Source organism: Mustela putorius, unplaced genomic scaffold, assembly GCF_011764305.1.
Source record: "Mustela putorius furo isolate JIRA1106 unplaced genomic scaffold, ASM1176430v1.1 tig00003983_pilon_pilon_pilon, whole genome shotgun sequence".
Classification (NCBI taxonomy): Eukaryota; Metazoa; Chordata; class Mammalia; order Carnivora; family Mustelidae; genus Mustela; species Mustela putorius.
The window spans coordinates 22,031,003-22,048,245 of NW_025422123.1; the positions used below are offsets into that span (position 1 = coordinate 22,031,003).

The 17,243-nt window shown below is 35.6% G+C and overlaps 1 protein-coding gene across 4 annotated transcripts in view; it reads right to left on the bottom strand.

Annotated features, from left to right (window-relative positions):
• The window catches only part of COL21A1 (collagen type XXI alpha 1 chain), a 254,886-nt gene that overhangs the window by 94,015 nt on the left and 143,628 nt on the right, over positions 1-17,243 (bottom strand). For 3 of the 4 annotated variants that reach the window (XM_013045877.2, XM_013045878.2, XM_004772401.3), the window contains exons 4-9: positions 10,180-10,348; positions 9,868-10,084; positions 7,344-7,517; positions 6,204-6,281; positions 4,511-4,519; positions 4,120-4,203 (exon numbers count right to left, since the gene is read on the bottom strand). In XM_013045877.2, the coding sequence (XP_012901331.1) occupies positions 4,120-4,203; positions 4,511-4,519; positions 6,204-6,281; positions 7,344-7,517; positions 9,868-10,084; positions 10,180-10,348 (731 nt within the window). Of the gene's footprint in view, positions 1-4,119; positions 4,204-4,510; positions 4,520-6,203; positions 6,282-7,343; positions 7,518-9,867; positions 10,085-10,179; positions 10,349-17,243 lie in introns of those variants that run through there. The other variant, XM_045071274.1, reaches the window with a different exon arrangement.

Sequence of the window (17,243 nt, forward strand, 5' to 3'; positions counted from 1 at the left end):
AATCCACTTTCTTCTAATTTAGTTGAAACATTTGCACATTTTGAATTTTTAAAAAGTATGTGTTCAGCTGAAAAGCAGGACTTACTTATATTCAATTGAACTTGTGCCACAGGATTTTTGAGTTGTTGACAGGAGTGGAAATGTCATGGACTAAGCTGAAACATCTCTGAATATGGCCTCTCAAGTCGTATAAATATGAATAATCAAAGTAAGAAATAGTTGTGCTTGCAAAAGCAAGCTAGTATTTTCAGTTGCTCATCTAAAACAAATGTCTTTGGAACTCTTCGCCTAGGCCCAAATCCTGTATGTTCAAGCCCTCTTCTCAAAACTCCTTGTGGCTTCATGCAACCCTCCAGACTCCACAGGAGTATCTGACCTAAAACCTGTCCTCTTTTCCTAAACCAACCTCTTCCCTCCCTCAAAACTCAAACACCCACACTCTCAGGCTAGAAGGAATCCACTTAGTCTGGGAAAATTAACATAAAAATGTGAATGCCCAGTGGCCCCTGAAATTTTCCGAAGGCTTTTGTATTTTAAACAGAGGATACTTTGATAGCCTGAATGAATCTCTAATGGTGGTATCTGGAGGGTGAAACAAAGGAAATCAACAGAAATACAGTGGCATAGAGGGTGGTATTTCAGAGAAAAGGATTAGTAAGAAATTGTTCCTTCCTAAAAAGAAAAAATGACTTCTTTCCACTTCTGAAACAAAAGACCTAACATCAAGGTTAGATCAAAAGTGGGGAGTTTGGCCTCACAAATGTTCCTACGACTGAAGTGGGGGAAGAAGTTGCCATTTATATGGAAAAGTTTTTTGCAAAGGGGGATTGTAAGTTGGGGATTGCCTGGATCTTTCATATCACAACAAAGCCATCCCATATAGGTTAACTGGGAAGAGGGGTGAATCTTATTTTTTCAATGACTTCCTAACTCATTAAATAAAAACTATTACCATTAAGCACTGTGTTAGACACTAAAATTCCAAGGGAGAATTTATTTGTATTAACCTTCATTATGAAGTGCTTGCATATAAAAAGTATTCCAACAGATTTATTAATTTGATCACTCCCTATGTTTGACATTAAGAATACAAAATGAATTAGCTATTCTTCAAGGAACTCATACTCCAGTAACATAAATATATTTCTGTGACTATAGAGTTATAATGCCATGGTGAGTCTAAGATACCATAGTTAATTTGACCTGGTTTTTCCAATAGGGCTGTCATGTCTTTTGGAAACTCAGACAATTTTAAACAGATGAGTTTATCTTTGAATAAGCACTGACCCACCTATCCACTGTTTCAGTCTGAGAACTCAACTCTCAGTTCCCACAACTCTATTTCTGGCTAACAGGAAGATGAGATCTGTTCTTCACAGGTAACTCTGTTTGATGGACATCTGCAAAACCTTCCAGAGAACATCTAACAAAAATGGCCAATAAGTCTCAGTTGGAGCTACAAAAAATGGCTTTCTCTATTTTAGTTCCAGTTCTGTTAATCTAATTAAAAACCCTCTTAATTCCCCAAACCAGAAATTCTCTGAAGGAAATACAACTCAGAGTGTTGCTAGGGTTTCTGTTTTTCACATACAGGTCCCTGATGTAAGGAACCACCTCCAGGGGAAAGAGCCCTAAAAGTATGGAAGAGTGTGTGTGTGTTCCTGTCCTCTGGCCAGATTTTCTGAAGAAAATGGAAAGCAGATCAAGAAGGCACGCCAACTTAAAAGATTGGTGGAAAACTGCAATTTCACTTAAAGAAGTAGGTGGCAATAGCATGAGATTATGACTAAGAAAAGAAAATGAAAATGAGGAACACATGAAATTTGGAAATACTTGGTATCAGAGGCTTGACCAGATAAGACAAAGGGTGTACTAAAAATCTGCTGCAGGAACATACACGAATAAGAATTGATGTCACTTCAAGACACCTAATAGACCACTAGTAAAGATTCAGAAAACAACAGAGATATCTGATGCCTCCCCAAAAGTAGACAGCCCTTTTAGAGATCCTGAGGGTGGCCTGAACCTCCCTGGGAGTCAGAAAAGCACAGGAGGTTTTGAGAGGTCAAACATTATACACATCTGATTTCCATATTGTATCTCTTACAGATTAAATCACTTTTATGTGTAATATTCCAAGTTGAATAAACTCTATATGTGTGTGTGTGTGTGTGTTTATGTGTGTATATAAATATATATGCTTTAAAAGAAGTCTGCTGGTAGGTCACACCAAGTTGTCTTACAAGTTATATTCTCCCAGGAGTATCCTATAGGCATTTCTTCTTTATGTCAAGGCACCCTAAATAACATGCAGTTGCTTTAACTAAAGAACAAAGAACACCTGGATTAACTTTCCTAAATGCAATCTAAAAATAGTTTGTAACAGTAAATTGATTATAATATACTAAAGCCAAATTCCAAGCCAAACAGATTTACTGTGAACGAAATAGTGAATGTACACTTTATTCTTAAATTGCATTTCTTTCTTGATTTTTTTGAAGATAATTTATTTGACAGAGAGACCACAAGTAGGCAGAGAGGCAGAGGTGGGGGGGGGCAGGCTCCCTACTGAGCAGAGATCCTGATGTGGGGCTCAATCCCAGGACTCTGGGATCATGACCTGAGCTGAAGGCAGAGGCTTTTAACCCTCTGAGCCACCCAGGCGCCCCTCTTTCTTGATTTTAATGTGAGGCCTGAAGTAGGCCATGAGCTACCAAATAAAAATGGGATGAGCACTGGGTATTACATGCAACTGATGAGTCACTGAATGTTACATTAGAAACTAATGGTGTACTATATGTTGGCTAATTGAATTTAAATTTAAAAAGTGGATGGGAGAAACATGCATAAAAGATGGTAGGAAACAAATTAGATGAGCAGTTTAAAAGCTAAAATTTTCAGTCATGGTGACTGAAACACTAAGGAAATTCCATCTAAATGAACATTACAATTCATATTCAACAAAAATTAATAAATGTTGTGTGGACACCTAAAGCAATAAATGATCAATACTCTTTTTGGCTAGGCAGCCATATCCAATTCCAAGTTAGGCATTATTTTTATTTAAGTGATATTTTAAGATGATATCAAATGAATAAGATTTAGTGGTGCCTGAGTGGCTCAGCTGGTTAACTGAACAACTCTTGATTCTGGCTCAGGTCATGATCTCAGGGTCGTGAGATCAAGCCCCGTGTTGGGCTAAGTACTTGGCACAGAGCCTGCTTAAGATTCTCACTTCCTCTCTGCCCCTCCCCCCACACTCATTTGCAGGCTCTCTAAAATAAATAATTAAATAAATCCTAAAAAAAAATGAGCAAGATTTATATATAGTAGACAAACCACTTACTATCTCGGTATCAAGCTAAGTCTAAGTGATCCCACAGTAAGTATTAACTTAAAAATAGTCATTCATACTTAATAGCACAGAAGCATATTCAGACTTTTTAGTTATATAAAAAGTAGCTGGTTATAAAATGGTATGCACATCAAGGCTTCAATCATATAAAGATGTATACACAAATAAATACGTAAATGTTTATATACACGTACACACAAACTCTATTCACACACAAATCAACAGATGGAAGCAGAACATGTGCATATATGAACATGACTAACAGAACATACACCCCAAAAGCAATTACTACATGATTAAGTAAAATTAACTAATATATATGCCTCAGTTTTTAGAATTAGACATCAAACATAACACTGAAATCAACTTTAACACTTCTACTCTTCTTTTCTACCTGGAAATCATTTTGAGAAAATAAGGATTTAGAAACATAACTTAATAAGTGCCATTTCTTCATTTTTTATGAGGTTGTAAGGAGATACCATTCTGGGAATCTGGCAGCAGTGTTTGGAAAAAAACAGACCAGCAAATAAACTACTAATACTGCCTCACTGTACTGTGGCTAGGTGGTATCAGTTCTAGTTTCGAAGGCAGTATAGATTAGAATACACTCTTAAAAAAAAGTCACTAAAACTTGGGTTTTAAACTGTTCCAAAGCATTAGGTAGAAATTTCACAACAGCGTCAGTGGTGACTAGGAATTCTGTGCATTTGCTCACCTCTAATTTGTGTGTATTAACAAAAATCAAGTTCAGTATTACTCACTTTGGGGCCTTGCAGTCCTGGTTTTCCCGGAGGACAAACACAGGGAGCTGGAGTTGAACCTACATCACTGGGACCATTGAGGCACTACAGAGACAAAAATGGAAATCAGCAACAAACATGGAAAGACACATGTATATCTGTATTATGCTAGTATGTATAGGTGTCTGTACATATGTGTGAAGCTGGAAAGATATCTTACGTCTACTTTCCAATATTACTTAGCATAATCCATTAAGAAATTCTGAATCACAAAAAGCTATGAAAACTAAATGCACTCAAAATACATAAAAATAAGTTCTATTTATCTAATATACTTACAGTTGATAGAAGGAAGCAAAACAACCCACAATACAAATATTACCGTAAGGAGAATAATAGCTTCCAGGCCTACCTCACCATTCTGAAAGAAAAACAACAATGAATGTGTTTTAAAGGACACTTTTAAATTTCTAAATTATCATCCTAATTTATAGTTATTTCATTGTCCAGGTTCTAGATACATGAAGTATCAAAACCAGCAAAACCTAAAACATGTACGTGCAACTCCCCTAAAGAAAATGACATTAATATATGTTATGACGACATTTACAGTAGGATAAAGTAAGAGCATGAACAACAATGAAGAGTGGAAGAAGAAAATGGAAATGCCAAAGCTGCTTGGTATCATGGCCACACAGGAGCAAAAATACTTCAGGGTGAGATTTATATGTTCTCTTGAACTTTCTGGAAGTCATTTGAAAACCAAAGGAAAAAGTCAAAACACATCTAAGAAAGTCACAAAGCTCGTGCATTAAATTTTCTGCATTTTATTTTAGGAGACCTCCTCACCAAAAAATATGCTTCTTACTGAATAATACACAATTTTTAAAAGGTTAATAATCTTTCCAGATAATAACAAATTAGATCAAAAAAGGAGAAAATGGGAATAAACATGCAAAAGGTAAGCTACATGAAGTCACACCTGAGAGTAAGTAAGGAGACATAAAAACTCAGAAAAGTGAATGTGAGAACTCAAAATCTACCATCTATGCCTGTACTTTTATGATGTGGGAGGGAAATGGTCATAACATCGATGCAGAAATATCAACAAATAGAGTATACAGAATGGACTCTCAGAATGTAATCATGTATTAAGACTTTTAGGAGAGACTAGAGGTCTGTATTTCAAGTTATAAGTATCTAATATAAAAGTTACAGTGTACAATTACCTCTCTAAAAAACAAAGAATGAATCATTTCTAAAAGGTTCCATGGTTGATATTATTAGAGAGCCTTGAAATGCACTACTCTACGTCCTCAAGGTTTAGGATTTGTAGGTTATCCAGTTTTTTAGGAAAAAAAGATAATGGTAGCATGACTCTACAAAATAAAAGAATTATGACATGAGCTCAAATGTTACTGCGAATCCTCACTGCAAAAAGTTTAAAACATTCTTATTTGCATTATAAAAATATGGCTTTTTATTTTTTTGCCCAAGGGAGAAAGGATTACACACACACAAACACACAAGCACACATATGTCATCAGACTCAAGAAATAAACATTTTAGCTTATAATTTTTGCCTCCTAACACAGTAATGAAAATAGCCACATAAAGAAAAGTTACTTATATCCTCGAAATACAAGAAAGTCTTCCTTAGGTAACAACAAAAAGAAACCTGTATATTCATTATGGTTTGAGAAAACGTGCTGTGAACAGGAAAATTCATCACTTCCTATTCTTTAGAACTGTGCTATGTAGGATATTCTGTCCACACATTTAATTAAGTATAGAAATGTATTTTATGCTCTGGATATTCAAAGAATCCTAGATTTTCCTAGAGCAGATCCAGCCCTGTTTCACTTGAGTGCCAGAAACATCACACTCCGAGGGGTGAAAAAAACATTTCCTTGTGCTCTTCCATTTACACTTGCACAGTGAGACATTATCATTTCACTTCAATTATGAACCTCAAAATATGTTTTAATCAATGTAACTTTAACTGCACTGACAACAAACAAATTAACTCTGTAATTAAATTAAGGCTCACATATTATCTTTTATTTACTGCTCTGAAAGTACTGAAGGGAATTCACCCTACTCACAAATCCAGGAATCTCACATGCTGTCTCCCGGTTGTTTTGTTCTGGGTCACAGTAGATTCGCAACTTCTGGACATCAAACTAGGAACATAAACCCCAACATGTTAAAATTGAGACCCAAGTTAACTGCTTCATAAGAGTGACCCAACTACATGAGCGGTCACGGAAGGCTTACATCATAGCACTTAGCTAAAAAATAACAATACGGAATTTAAATACCTATCATACAGTTTAAAAATGTGATAAAACATAATTCATAAGGAAAACTCTAGCACCAAAAACCAATGTCTAATTTCCTTTAGGAACCCACTGGAGCTTTTTTAGTATCTCTATACTAAGAGCTAGCCTAGAGAGCATTTCCTGGGACACTTCAAAGCTTTCTCAGGCCTTCTGTGTTTATCCTATATCTTTACATTTCTGATTACAAAAGAGTGGCCTTAAGAAGTCATCTATGGTTTCAGAGATTTAGTTGCTGGCATTGCAGATTGTGTGATGAGTAGTCCAAGCACCTGCTGTTGTTAAAATATTTACTATACTCTGACAGGTAACATGAATGTAAGAGAGCATGGTGTAATTTGAATATGAAAGTCTTCCCTTCACAGAAACAGAGCAGGAAAGTATAACTTTTCAAATAAGGACTGTCCAAGACATGGCTATCCTTTAATATACACATTTCTCAACCCACACAGATACACCAGTTTTTTAAAAAAATCAAAAAAATAACAGTTTTGTTTAAGAAGAAAGCGTCTTGAAACACATTAATCTGATTGTAACCTCACAGCTGCAGGGAAATTTTATAGTTCCCAACTCACAGCTCTAACACAGTCTCTTTTCCAAGTTGTAATTTAATCTATGCTTCTCCTGGGAAATATGAAATTAATGTTTCATAAGAATGCAGAATTCTACCCTGAACCCAGGGGAACAGTTTTCTAAGAATTCTTATAAAATCTATTAAGCCTAATTTTGCATTTTCATCCACACACTCAAACACACAATTCCACAAATAAACTGACCACATTTGGTTTAAGTGTCTTAAAGGAACTAATAATTAAGTTAAATACAGTTAAATGTGAGAAATACTGCCACAAAGGACTGCAAAAGCTTGCTTTATACAATGCAAAAAGCAAATGATTTTTTATCTACCTGAACAGTTTCTTCTTTCCCAGAATACTTTCCAATTTGAGTTTGCCCACTGATGAAGATCCCTAAAACTGGATGTAAGGGCTTGGTTTCAATTTGTTGATCATCGATATACAGAGTTACATCTTGTTCTGTTACTAAGAGACGAATTTGATGCCAGCCTTCATCAAATAATGTCTACAGGAAGAAAGTATGAAAGATTTCATAAATAAAATTCCTAACAATCTTTCATATTTTTTTTGTTCCCGTTCCTTTGTCACCAGCCATAAATCCACACCATACAGATTTGATACATTATATACTAATTCACCCTGACCCAAGTTGGGTCTCAAATTCTACCTACCAATTAATTTCTGAAGCCCTAAATTTTACCCACCAATTAATTCATCTACTTACACATTACAAGTAAGTAGATGTATCAAACAATTTACCGAAGCAACTCCCTCAAGGCCACAAATTCCTAATCTCTGAATCCTAATGGCTTTTCCCATTCCTCATCCTATTTACTTCATTGCAACTTTAGATCTTTACCAGTTCATCTTCCTTAATATCCTCATTCAACTTCCATAACTCAAACCATCTTGATCTTCATTTCTTCTTCTCCAATTGCTCATTCTCTATTTCTTTGAGGGCTTCTCTTCCTCATCTGTCTTTTAATAAGTTCATTAACCCAGAGATCTGTCACTGACCTTTCTCAGTCTCCCCTTTGATTATCTATTTCTACAGGTCAGTCATTAGGCTATGGAATAACTCCCATATCTCCAACAGCCTGGACCTCTTTCCTATTATATGGGATCTGTAATTCTAATATTGGCTAGTATAGTTTTACCAGGATATTTCACAATCAGCCTGAGGGAGAGTATAGCAAAATGAATTTGAACTATCCCCAAAACTTTCTTCCTCTCAGTTTCCCTTGGATAATGAAATCCTTAGTTTCTAAACTGCAACAAGTGTCTTTACTTCTTGCCCTTCCCTCAGTTGCAATAATCACCATATGCAAAGCTCTACTAAATATGTTTCTTAAATATGACTCAAATTCACTTCACCATTTCCACTTTCATTGCCATGGTTTATATGTTTATGCACAACTTGCTTTATCTGAATCATTTTCAAACATATCTCTAACTCTTCCCTTTCTAAGCCATCCTTCATACCACCACTATAATTAATTTCTCTCACTATAATTCTGTCAGAAAAGATGCCATATCTTATTAATTTCTGGATTCCCAGGACCTAACCCAATTCCAGAACATGGAAGAAAAAAGTTTTTGAAAGAAGACAGAGCTGCTTTGACCACGACACACCTATGACTCAAGACCTTTTGATGAAATCCTGTGACCCACTGGATGAAGCCCAAAACCCTTTGTGTGGTTTCCAGATCCCCACAAATTGAACTCACACCTTAATGTAATCTTTCATGTATCTTATACTCTAAACACAGGGGACACCACTTTCTCTTCTTAAAATAAAAAACCTGCATTTTATTATACATGAGTACTCAACACTGAACCACTGACGCATATGTCCTTAGCTTTCTTCACCAAAATCCTGTATGTTCTTCAAGGTCCAGTCCAAAAAGTATCTCATTAATAAGACTTGCCCACATTCTGTGTTACAATCTACTTTTTCCTCTACACTCCATTAATACCTTGTACTTCCATTAGATACCAGAGGGCTTTAACCTTCCATTATAAATAAGTTCCTTGAAAGTGTGAAACATGCTTTATTTGTGATTTCTTATAGAACCCAGAACATTGACTTTAATAAAAACGGCAGCCCAAATTTCAAGAAATTTAATCTGCTTACCAAACGAAGAAATTGTACAGATGGCATAATTTTATATACAACCTTATACATTTCCTAAAATTAATACAATATTCTCTTAGATTGTAATTATAATAATAATCAAAACATAACTGTGTCTATCATTCCATCTGTATTCTGACCACATTTGACTTGGAAAATACACTTTTATTTTTAGTTTACCTATTTTATTAAATATAGGTTCCTTTGGGGAAAACAAAGCCTTCTCCTAATAAATATAAATTCTGTACCCATTATCTATCTGTATTTAAGTTTCTAACAAATGTCTTTTTCTCAGTATCTTGTTGGACATGGCAGTGTGAGATGGACCAACATGACTTTGAAACAGATGAGACTTAACTTCAATTCCTGATGTCACCATTTATTAGCTGTGTTAATTTGATATGGAACCTAATATACTTGAATTTTTTTTTTTTTTTTGGTCTATATAGTGAGAGCAATAGCTTCTGCATTGGGTGATACAATTAAATGTTCCTGGCATCTAGGAGCAGGCACTCAAAAAATGTGAGTTCCCTCCACTCCGTAATCCCATCTAAGAAACAATTTTCCTTCATTTGTTGCTTTTATTCAGTAAACCAACACTAAAACTAGGAAATCAGAATCTTTTCCGCCATGTTAAAACTACGACTCTCTTTCTCCAACACACACAAACCTGGTGGTGACTCCCATGAATACCATCATAATCATACCTAGGCATCTTTACCTTAACTTGAGAGCCAGCAAAAGTGACCACTTGTGAGCCATTAATTATGCTGGTTGTTGTAAACAGTAATGTTTTATCCACACCATTTAAGGTAACTGCTATTTGTGGCCTTCCATCAATGGTTAAAATTCTCCATAGATCCCACATTTTCTTGACCTTAAATCTCTGAGTGGAGACAAATACATATGATGGAGGAAGACCTTCTGGGAAAACATTGCTAGGAAAAGGAAAATACACATAAGCTTAAAAAATTCTCAATACATCTATAAACACGTCAAAAACAAAAAGGTGGTATCAACACATAACATATACCTTGTGAATTCTGATAAGTCAACTTTTGATGTTACTTCATATCCTTTTATTTTTGTTGGTGAAAGTGGGATTCTTTTCTTAACCTTTTTCTTTACACCCAAGCCTAAAAGAATATCAAACCCTTTCTCATCGCGAGCTGCCACTGGAATTCGTGTTGGACAGACAGATTCTATAAATCCAAACCAAAAGGAGTAAACATTGATTAATCATGGATTACTTCAACAAGAAAATGAGAAATATTAGAGAAAACAATTATAAAATCTATATATGCACACAAATATACATAAATGGATGTAAATGCATTTTCTGAGAAAACATGCAAGAGTCTCAAATGTCGTTTTTCCCCTAAGAGGGGAAAAAAGTAAAACAGAAATAGGAGAGAAACATTTGTTAATAGATTGTCTTAAGAACACTATGCTGACATTTATAAATCACTATTTTGAATGCAGGGCAACCTAATACCTGGGGGGTAGCATACTGGAATGGCATTGATGATTCTCATCCAGGATTTGCTATTAACTAGTCACGTGACTTTTCATAACTCTTAAATCTCTTGGATCTGGGAGGTGAACTCCAAGATTCCTTTCTTTCATTTCCAGCATTTGAGGAGTAAAAAAATAAAAGTGTCATTCTTGACATTCTTTCCAGGTTCAGCAATTGATAACTCTATAGTTCAAATATCATTGGTTCTATTGCTCTGGAAAAAAACTGTAGGTCTTTTCTTTCATGAAAGTTCTTGAAATAGGCTGATTATCTAATCTATGATCAATAATATTATAAATAAAGACTATTTCCTTAAGAAGAATCATTAAAGATGCCTGGGTGGCTCATATGGTTAAGTATTTGCCTTCAACTCAGGTCATAATCTCAGGGTCCTAAGATCGAGACCCACATCAGGCTCTCTGCTCAGAGAGGAGTCTGCTTCTCTCTCTCACTCTACCTCTGTGTTCTCTCTCTCTCTTGCTACCTCTCTCTCAAATAAGTAAAAGTCTTTTAAAAAGAATCATTAAGATTTGTATTATACAGTCATCTGTATAAATTATAAAAAATATGGCATGCTTTTCATTTGATGGGAAACTAGTATCTGAAATTATGTGGAAAATTTTATATGGCTGAAATGCTATAAAGCTGTTATATTGTAGAAATGTTGCAATATTTTCAGATTCTTCCAAGACCCTCGTAATATATACTTTGAGCATGACTGTTTATATTTTATAGAGCAGCTAAGAAAATAAAACAAGAACAAACTCCACTGAACTTCTTTAAGATAATCACTCTCTTACACAACATTAAGAAGACGGAAAAGTATCATATTTATGATACAATAAAAAGTAATGAGATGGATTTTATTAACCCAACATGTACAGTCATAACTCATACTACAGAATATTGAAAATAAAATAAAGGTTTGATATAAATAAAATTACAAAAATTCCTGGAAAAGGAGGGGCATTTTTCTCTGCAGGTCTTAAATCTTAAGTTTTGAAGTAACCCAATGAATTACATCCTTCTCTGGTAAGTCTGGAACCAAGTGAGGAGGAGATATAGGAATGAGGCAAACAGATGTTGGTTAGACTCATGATCTAGTGAGTTTCGTGAGATGCACACCATAACGAAACCCCTCACACCATCCCAACAGCACAGGGCTGACTTATTCCCCTTTCACACCTTAGAAGCAGGGCTTGCCCCCTAAGCTCACACGTGGTCTACAGAGGAAACCAGAACACCCTAGCTCCACAGACACACTGAGCCAAGGAGAAGAAACCCTTGCCAACCATGACCAGCTACTTTTATCAAACTCACTCATCTGAAAACTGATTTTCTCATTCAGTGGTAAGGAGCTAAAAAAAGGGTGGGAGAGAGATCAGAAGAGCTAGCCTAGCTGAAATCCCTCCACATGAAAACACGAGAAGCAGAATGTAAGAGTTTCTAATAACACTATGTTATACAGTTTAAATCATAAATCAATTAATAAAACTAAATATTTCCTGTCATGAAGCAGGGTTTCTTTTTTGGCAGGTGAGGAGGGGGGAAGTATGCAGACCAATACATGAAGCCTCATGTTAGATGCCTTTGATTTAAAACTGCAAAAGTTCAGCTGAAAGGAAAATATTACATCATAAAAATATTCAGATTTGAACTGCTCCTTTGATTTGCTTTACAAATGAGAAATTATAAATGTTGGATTAAGATCTCAGACTTAAGAACAGGAGGTTTAGACTTAAGTCTCTCTCTTAACCTCTCCTGAACCTCTGGACTCTCATCTGTGAAGGGAAAATAATAATCTCCTTCACAGGGTTTGTCTGAGGATCAAATGTGATGATGGATGTGAAAGTGCTTTGTAACTCCAATGTGGAATGGAAGCACAGGGGATAAAGCAAGTATTATGTCCATCATTTTGCTCTAACAAAGCCCTTTACACTGTCTTGTAATACCCCAGATTTTACGGGGAAACAGTGTGGCACAGCTTGTGAAATCAAGGATGAGCAATATAGCCGTGTTTTCTTTACTACCTAGTACATCTAATTAAGAAGTATGGATTTAAATAATTATGTTTTCTTGAAGGTCATTTTTATTTCCAGTTCATTCACTTGCAAGAACAGTATCTTAATACATGGGAAGTGAAAAAAAAATGTAGGAAAAATGCTCAAATACAGTTTTTATGTTTGTATACATGTAGCTATAGGAAACAGGTAAAAGAAGTTTCTGTATATAAAATGTTACTTTGATAACCAACAACTTCTGCACAAAAGAGAGATAAATAATTTCCCCATTGTGTAGAAAAAAGAAATACATGTTTAACTATACAAAGCACATCCAGACCAAAGTATGGAAACTCAAAATAAAAACTGAAATGTGGAAATTATAATTTTAAGTATCAGAAAAATCAAATGTTGAGAGACTCAATTGGAAGCTTGTTACAATCCTTACAAAAGGTAATTAGAACAATCTAGGTAAATAATTTATTTTAAAGGAATGCATTCAGGAGGAAGGGTAAACAAAACAGAAGACCAAAGTTCACAAAGATTTCTATACCAACTACACAGTTCTAATTTCATTCTACTCCAATATGTTTGGAGTATTCAGGGTAGGAATGCTTTCTCAGATGAGCAAAGATAACTCTATTTTAAACCTCTGGGACCAGTAATACCTGCCTTTTGGTTTGGATGATTTATTTTTGCTTTTGTTTCCCTTCCTTGCCTTTGGAGGTAAGAAATATCTAGAAAAATTCTCCTGTGACTAAAATCACTGCCTGTATTCTCTTCTAGGATGTTTACAATTTCCAGTTCCACATTCAGTGTGGAAATCCACTTTCAGTTTAATGTGGAATGGGAGAAGATATTTGCAAATGATATATACAATAAGAGGGGTTAATATCCAAAATATATAAAGAACTTAAAACTCAATACCAAAGAAACAAACAATTCAGTTAAAAAGTAGAGAATATGTATAGACATTTTCCAAAGAAGACATAGACATATGGAAAGATGCTCAATATCACTAGTCATCAGAGACAAATCAAAACCACAATGAGAAGGAAGTGATCTGAAGGGGCACATGAACCTGACTGTTTATACCAGCAATGTCCACAATAGACAAACTATGGATAGAACCTAGATGTCCATCAACAGATGAATGGATAAAGAAAATGTGGTATATATACACAATGGAATACTATGCATCCATCAAAAGAAATGAAATCTTGCCATTTGCAATGACATGGATGGAACTAGAGGGTATTATGCTGACTGAAATAAGTCAATCAGAGAAAGATAATTATCATACAATCTCTCTGACATGAGGATTTTCAGAGGCAGGGCAGGTGGTCTGGGGGGTAGGGAAGGAAAAAATGAAACAAGAAGGGATCGAGAGGGTGACAAACCATAAGAGACTCTTAATCTCACAAACAAACTGAGGGTTGCTGGGGAGTGGGGGTAGGGAGAGGGTAGTTGGGTTATGGACATTGGGGAGGTGATGGACATTGTGCTATGGTGAGTGTTGTGAAATGTGTAAGCCTGATGATTCACAGACCTGTACCCCTGGGGCAAATAATATATGTTAATATAAATAATTTTTAAGAAAACACAATGAGATATCACCTTACACCTGTCAGAAAGACTAAAACCAAAAAGACAAGAAAGAACAAGTGTTGGCAAGGATGTGGAGAAAAAGGAACCCTTATGTACTGCTGGTAGGAATGTAAATTGGTGCAGCCACTGTGGAAAACGGTATGGAGGATCCTCAAAAAATTAAAAATAAATATGCCATATGATCCAACAGTTCCACTACTAGGTAGTTACCAAAAAAAAAAAAAAACCAAATAGCCCAAAAGCACTAATTCAAAAAGATATATATACCCCTATGTTTGTTGCATCATTGTTTATAATAGCCAAGATACAAAAGCAACCTAAACATCCACGGAAAGACAATAGATATACACATGCACAACAGAATCTTAAACTGCCATAAAAAAGGATGAGATTTAAAAAGAAAAAAAAAAAAAAGGATGCAATCATGCCATTTGCAACAACATAGATATACCTAAAAGGTAGTATGCTAAGTAAACTAAGACAAAGAAAGACAAATACCACATGATTTTTCACTCACATGTGTAACGAAAAAAAATAAATAAATAAACCAAAGGAATAAACAAACAAAAAGCAGAAACACACCTGTAAATATGGAGGACAAACTGATAATTGACAGAGGACAGGGAGATAGGGAGATGGGCAATATAGGTGAAGGAGAGTGGGAGATAAAGTTAATGAAACTTCAATAGTTTAGTATGATGGTAGATGATAGGTACACTTGTGAGCATAGCATAATGTATAAACTTGTTCAATCACATGTTGTACACCTGAAATTAATGTAATATTGTATGTTGACTATATTTAAAATTGTCTGATTTTGCTTTTCTATTAAGTAATCCAGTACTACCAAGGTAATAAAAACATGTTTTATTTAAAATTCTGCCATGGACATGGACACAAAATCCATATAAATCTCTAGCTTAACTAGAGCAACCAAATTCCAACTACACCATTCCAGCTCTAAGTTAACATCACAAGAAAACTGATGAACCCATTATTCCAGAATATATCTAGCCTACTTTATAAGTGCCTATTTAATTCAATTCCACATGCCAAGTGATTCGAATGTCACCTCTCTCCAGATGTCACTTTTTTTTTTTTTTTTTTCAGATCAAGGGAATTCTATCAAGAAGATCTGTGGTCAGAAACCAAAAGTAATTTTACTGATCCAGACCTGATAGTCCAATAAAACAAGAGTTGTCTGGTGCCAACCTGTGCAAGCCAGCTTCTTCAAACTTTCCTGGATTGAACTTGGTTTTGATGGTAAGGCCCCATTTGAGCAAGTCAACATCATATACTTTTTTTAAAAAAAAACAGATAAATTTCCTGCCTCATCTAAAAGTCAAGATGGTGGAAATTAAACAGTAAGAATACACAGGCAGTTTTCTAGAGCCTGCTCTTTACCCACACCTGTGTATAGCAAGCTCAACATACCTGAATTAAAATATGGGTCCTAAAGCCCAGTAATTCAAGCCATTGGCTGCTGCAAACCCTTAAAGATTCCTAAGGATGGTATCTTCCAGGGCACAAGGGGAGATTTCTTTCTCCCTCCTTTCTCTCCTCTTTGTTGTGTTAATCCCATTCCAATTTACTCAAAAAAGAAACATAAGAATGATGTCAGCAAGATAGTGGAATAGAAAGTCACAGGCCATATTCTCTCACTGAAACACTAATTTAACAATAATAAATGGACAAAAATACCTTTATGAAAATTCCAGATTTGGATTAGGAAGTTGAAGTACCCCAGGTGAACACAAAGCCAAGAAGAGCCTCACTGAAACAAGTAATAAGAATAATTTCACTTTATCCACATCATTCCTTCCCCCAAGCCTGTACAAGTAAGTGCCAGGAGAGGACACCCTCGTTTGTGATACTGCCCTTCAGTGGAAAAAAGAAGAGTGGAACACGTATCCACAGGACTGCCCAAGAGACTGGTTTCAGTGTCACCTCATCTGGAGCACTGAAGGAACTGGAATCATTTGGATTCCTAAGAACTGCTGAAAACAAAGAGTCTTGGAGCTGGGGGAAGGAGCTTGTTGGGGCTGGCAACATGTGGCTCAGCATGATCAAGAGAAGACACATAACTTGAGCTTTCTCCCTCTGGAGGAAGAGAAAAGAATGGTTTACGTATCTAGCATTCTAGCTTTCCCAAGTGCTACCTGAGGAAATAATATTGGTCCCACCTGACTATGGATCCTGCCAGGGAACCAGAATATTTTTGATGCCTAATGCCCACTAAGAACAGGGTGAGGAAGCTTACAGCTAAGACTTTGGCTAGACAAAACTAGAGAACTTAAAAAGCTACTGCGGCGGGCGGGGGGGCGGGGGTGTGTGGACCAAGCAAGCCTCTCTAAGTAAGAAATTGCGCACTCGGGCCCACAGAAATTGCATCCTTCCATAAAAAGGCCTCAAAAGTCCCCAGAATATCTAGACAAATTAAGAGATGTGACTGTTTTTTCAAATGTGTGGATCCAAAAAAAAAAGCTGTAGGGTACACAAAGAAACAAGGAAACATGACCCAATCAAAGGAATAGAATAATTCTCCAGCCATCAACCCTAAAGAAAGGTAGATATATTATCTGAAAAAGAATTTAAAACAGCCATAATAATTATGCCCTGTGAGCTTAATAAAATGATGGTATAAACAAAATAAGAGTATCAATAGAGAGATAAAATATGAAAGAGAACTAAAAAGAAATTTTGTACCTGAGGAACATAATAACTCAAATGGGGGGGGGGGAAGACTGGAGAGGCTCCAAATCATACTTGATCAGTTAGAAGAAAAAATCAACAAACTTAAAGAAGGTGATTTGAAATATCTGGACAGAAGAACAAAAATTTAAAAGAATGAGAAAGACTGAAGAAAGCCTAAATGACTTATGAGACCCCATGATGTATACCAATATACATATTATAGGCATTTCAGAGAGAGAAAGAGAGTTTAGTTAAAGAAGTAATATCCCAAAACTTCTC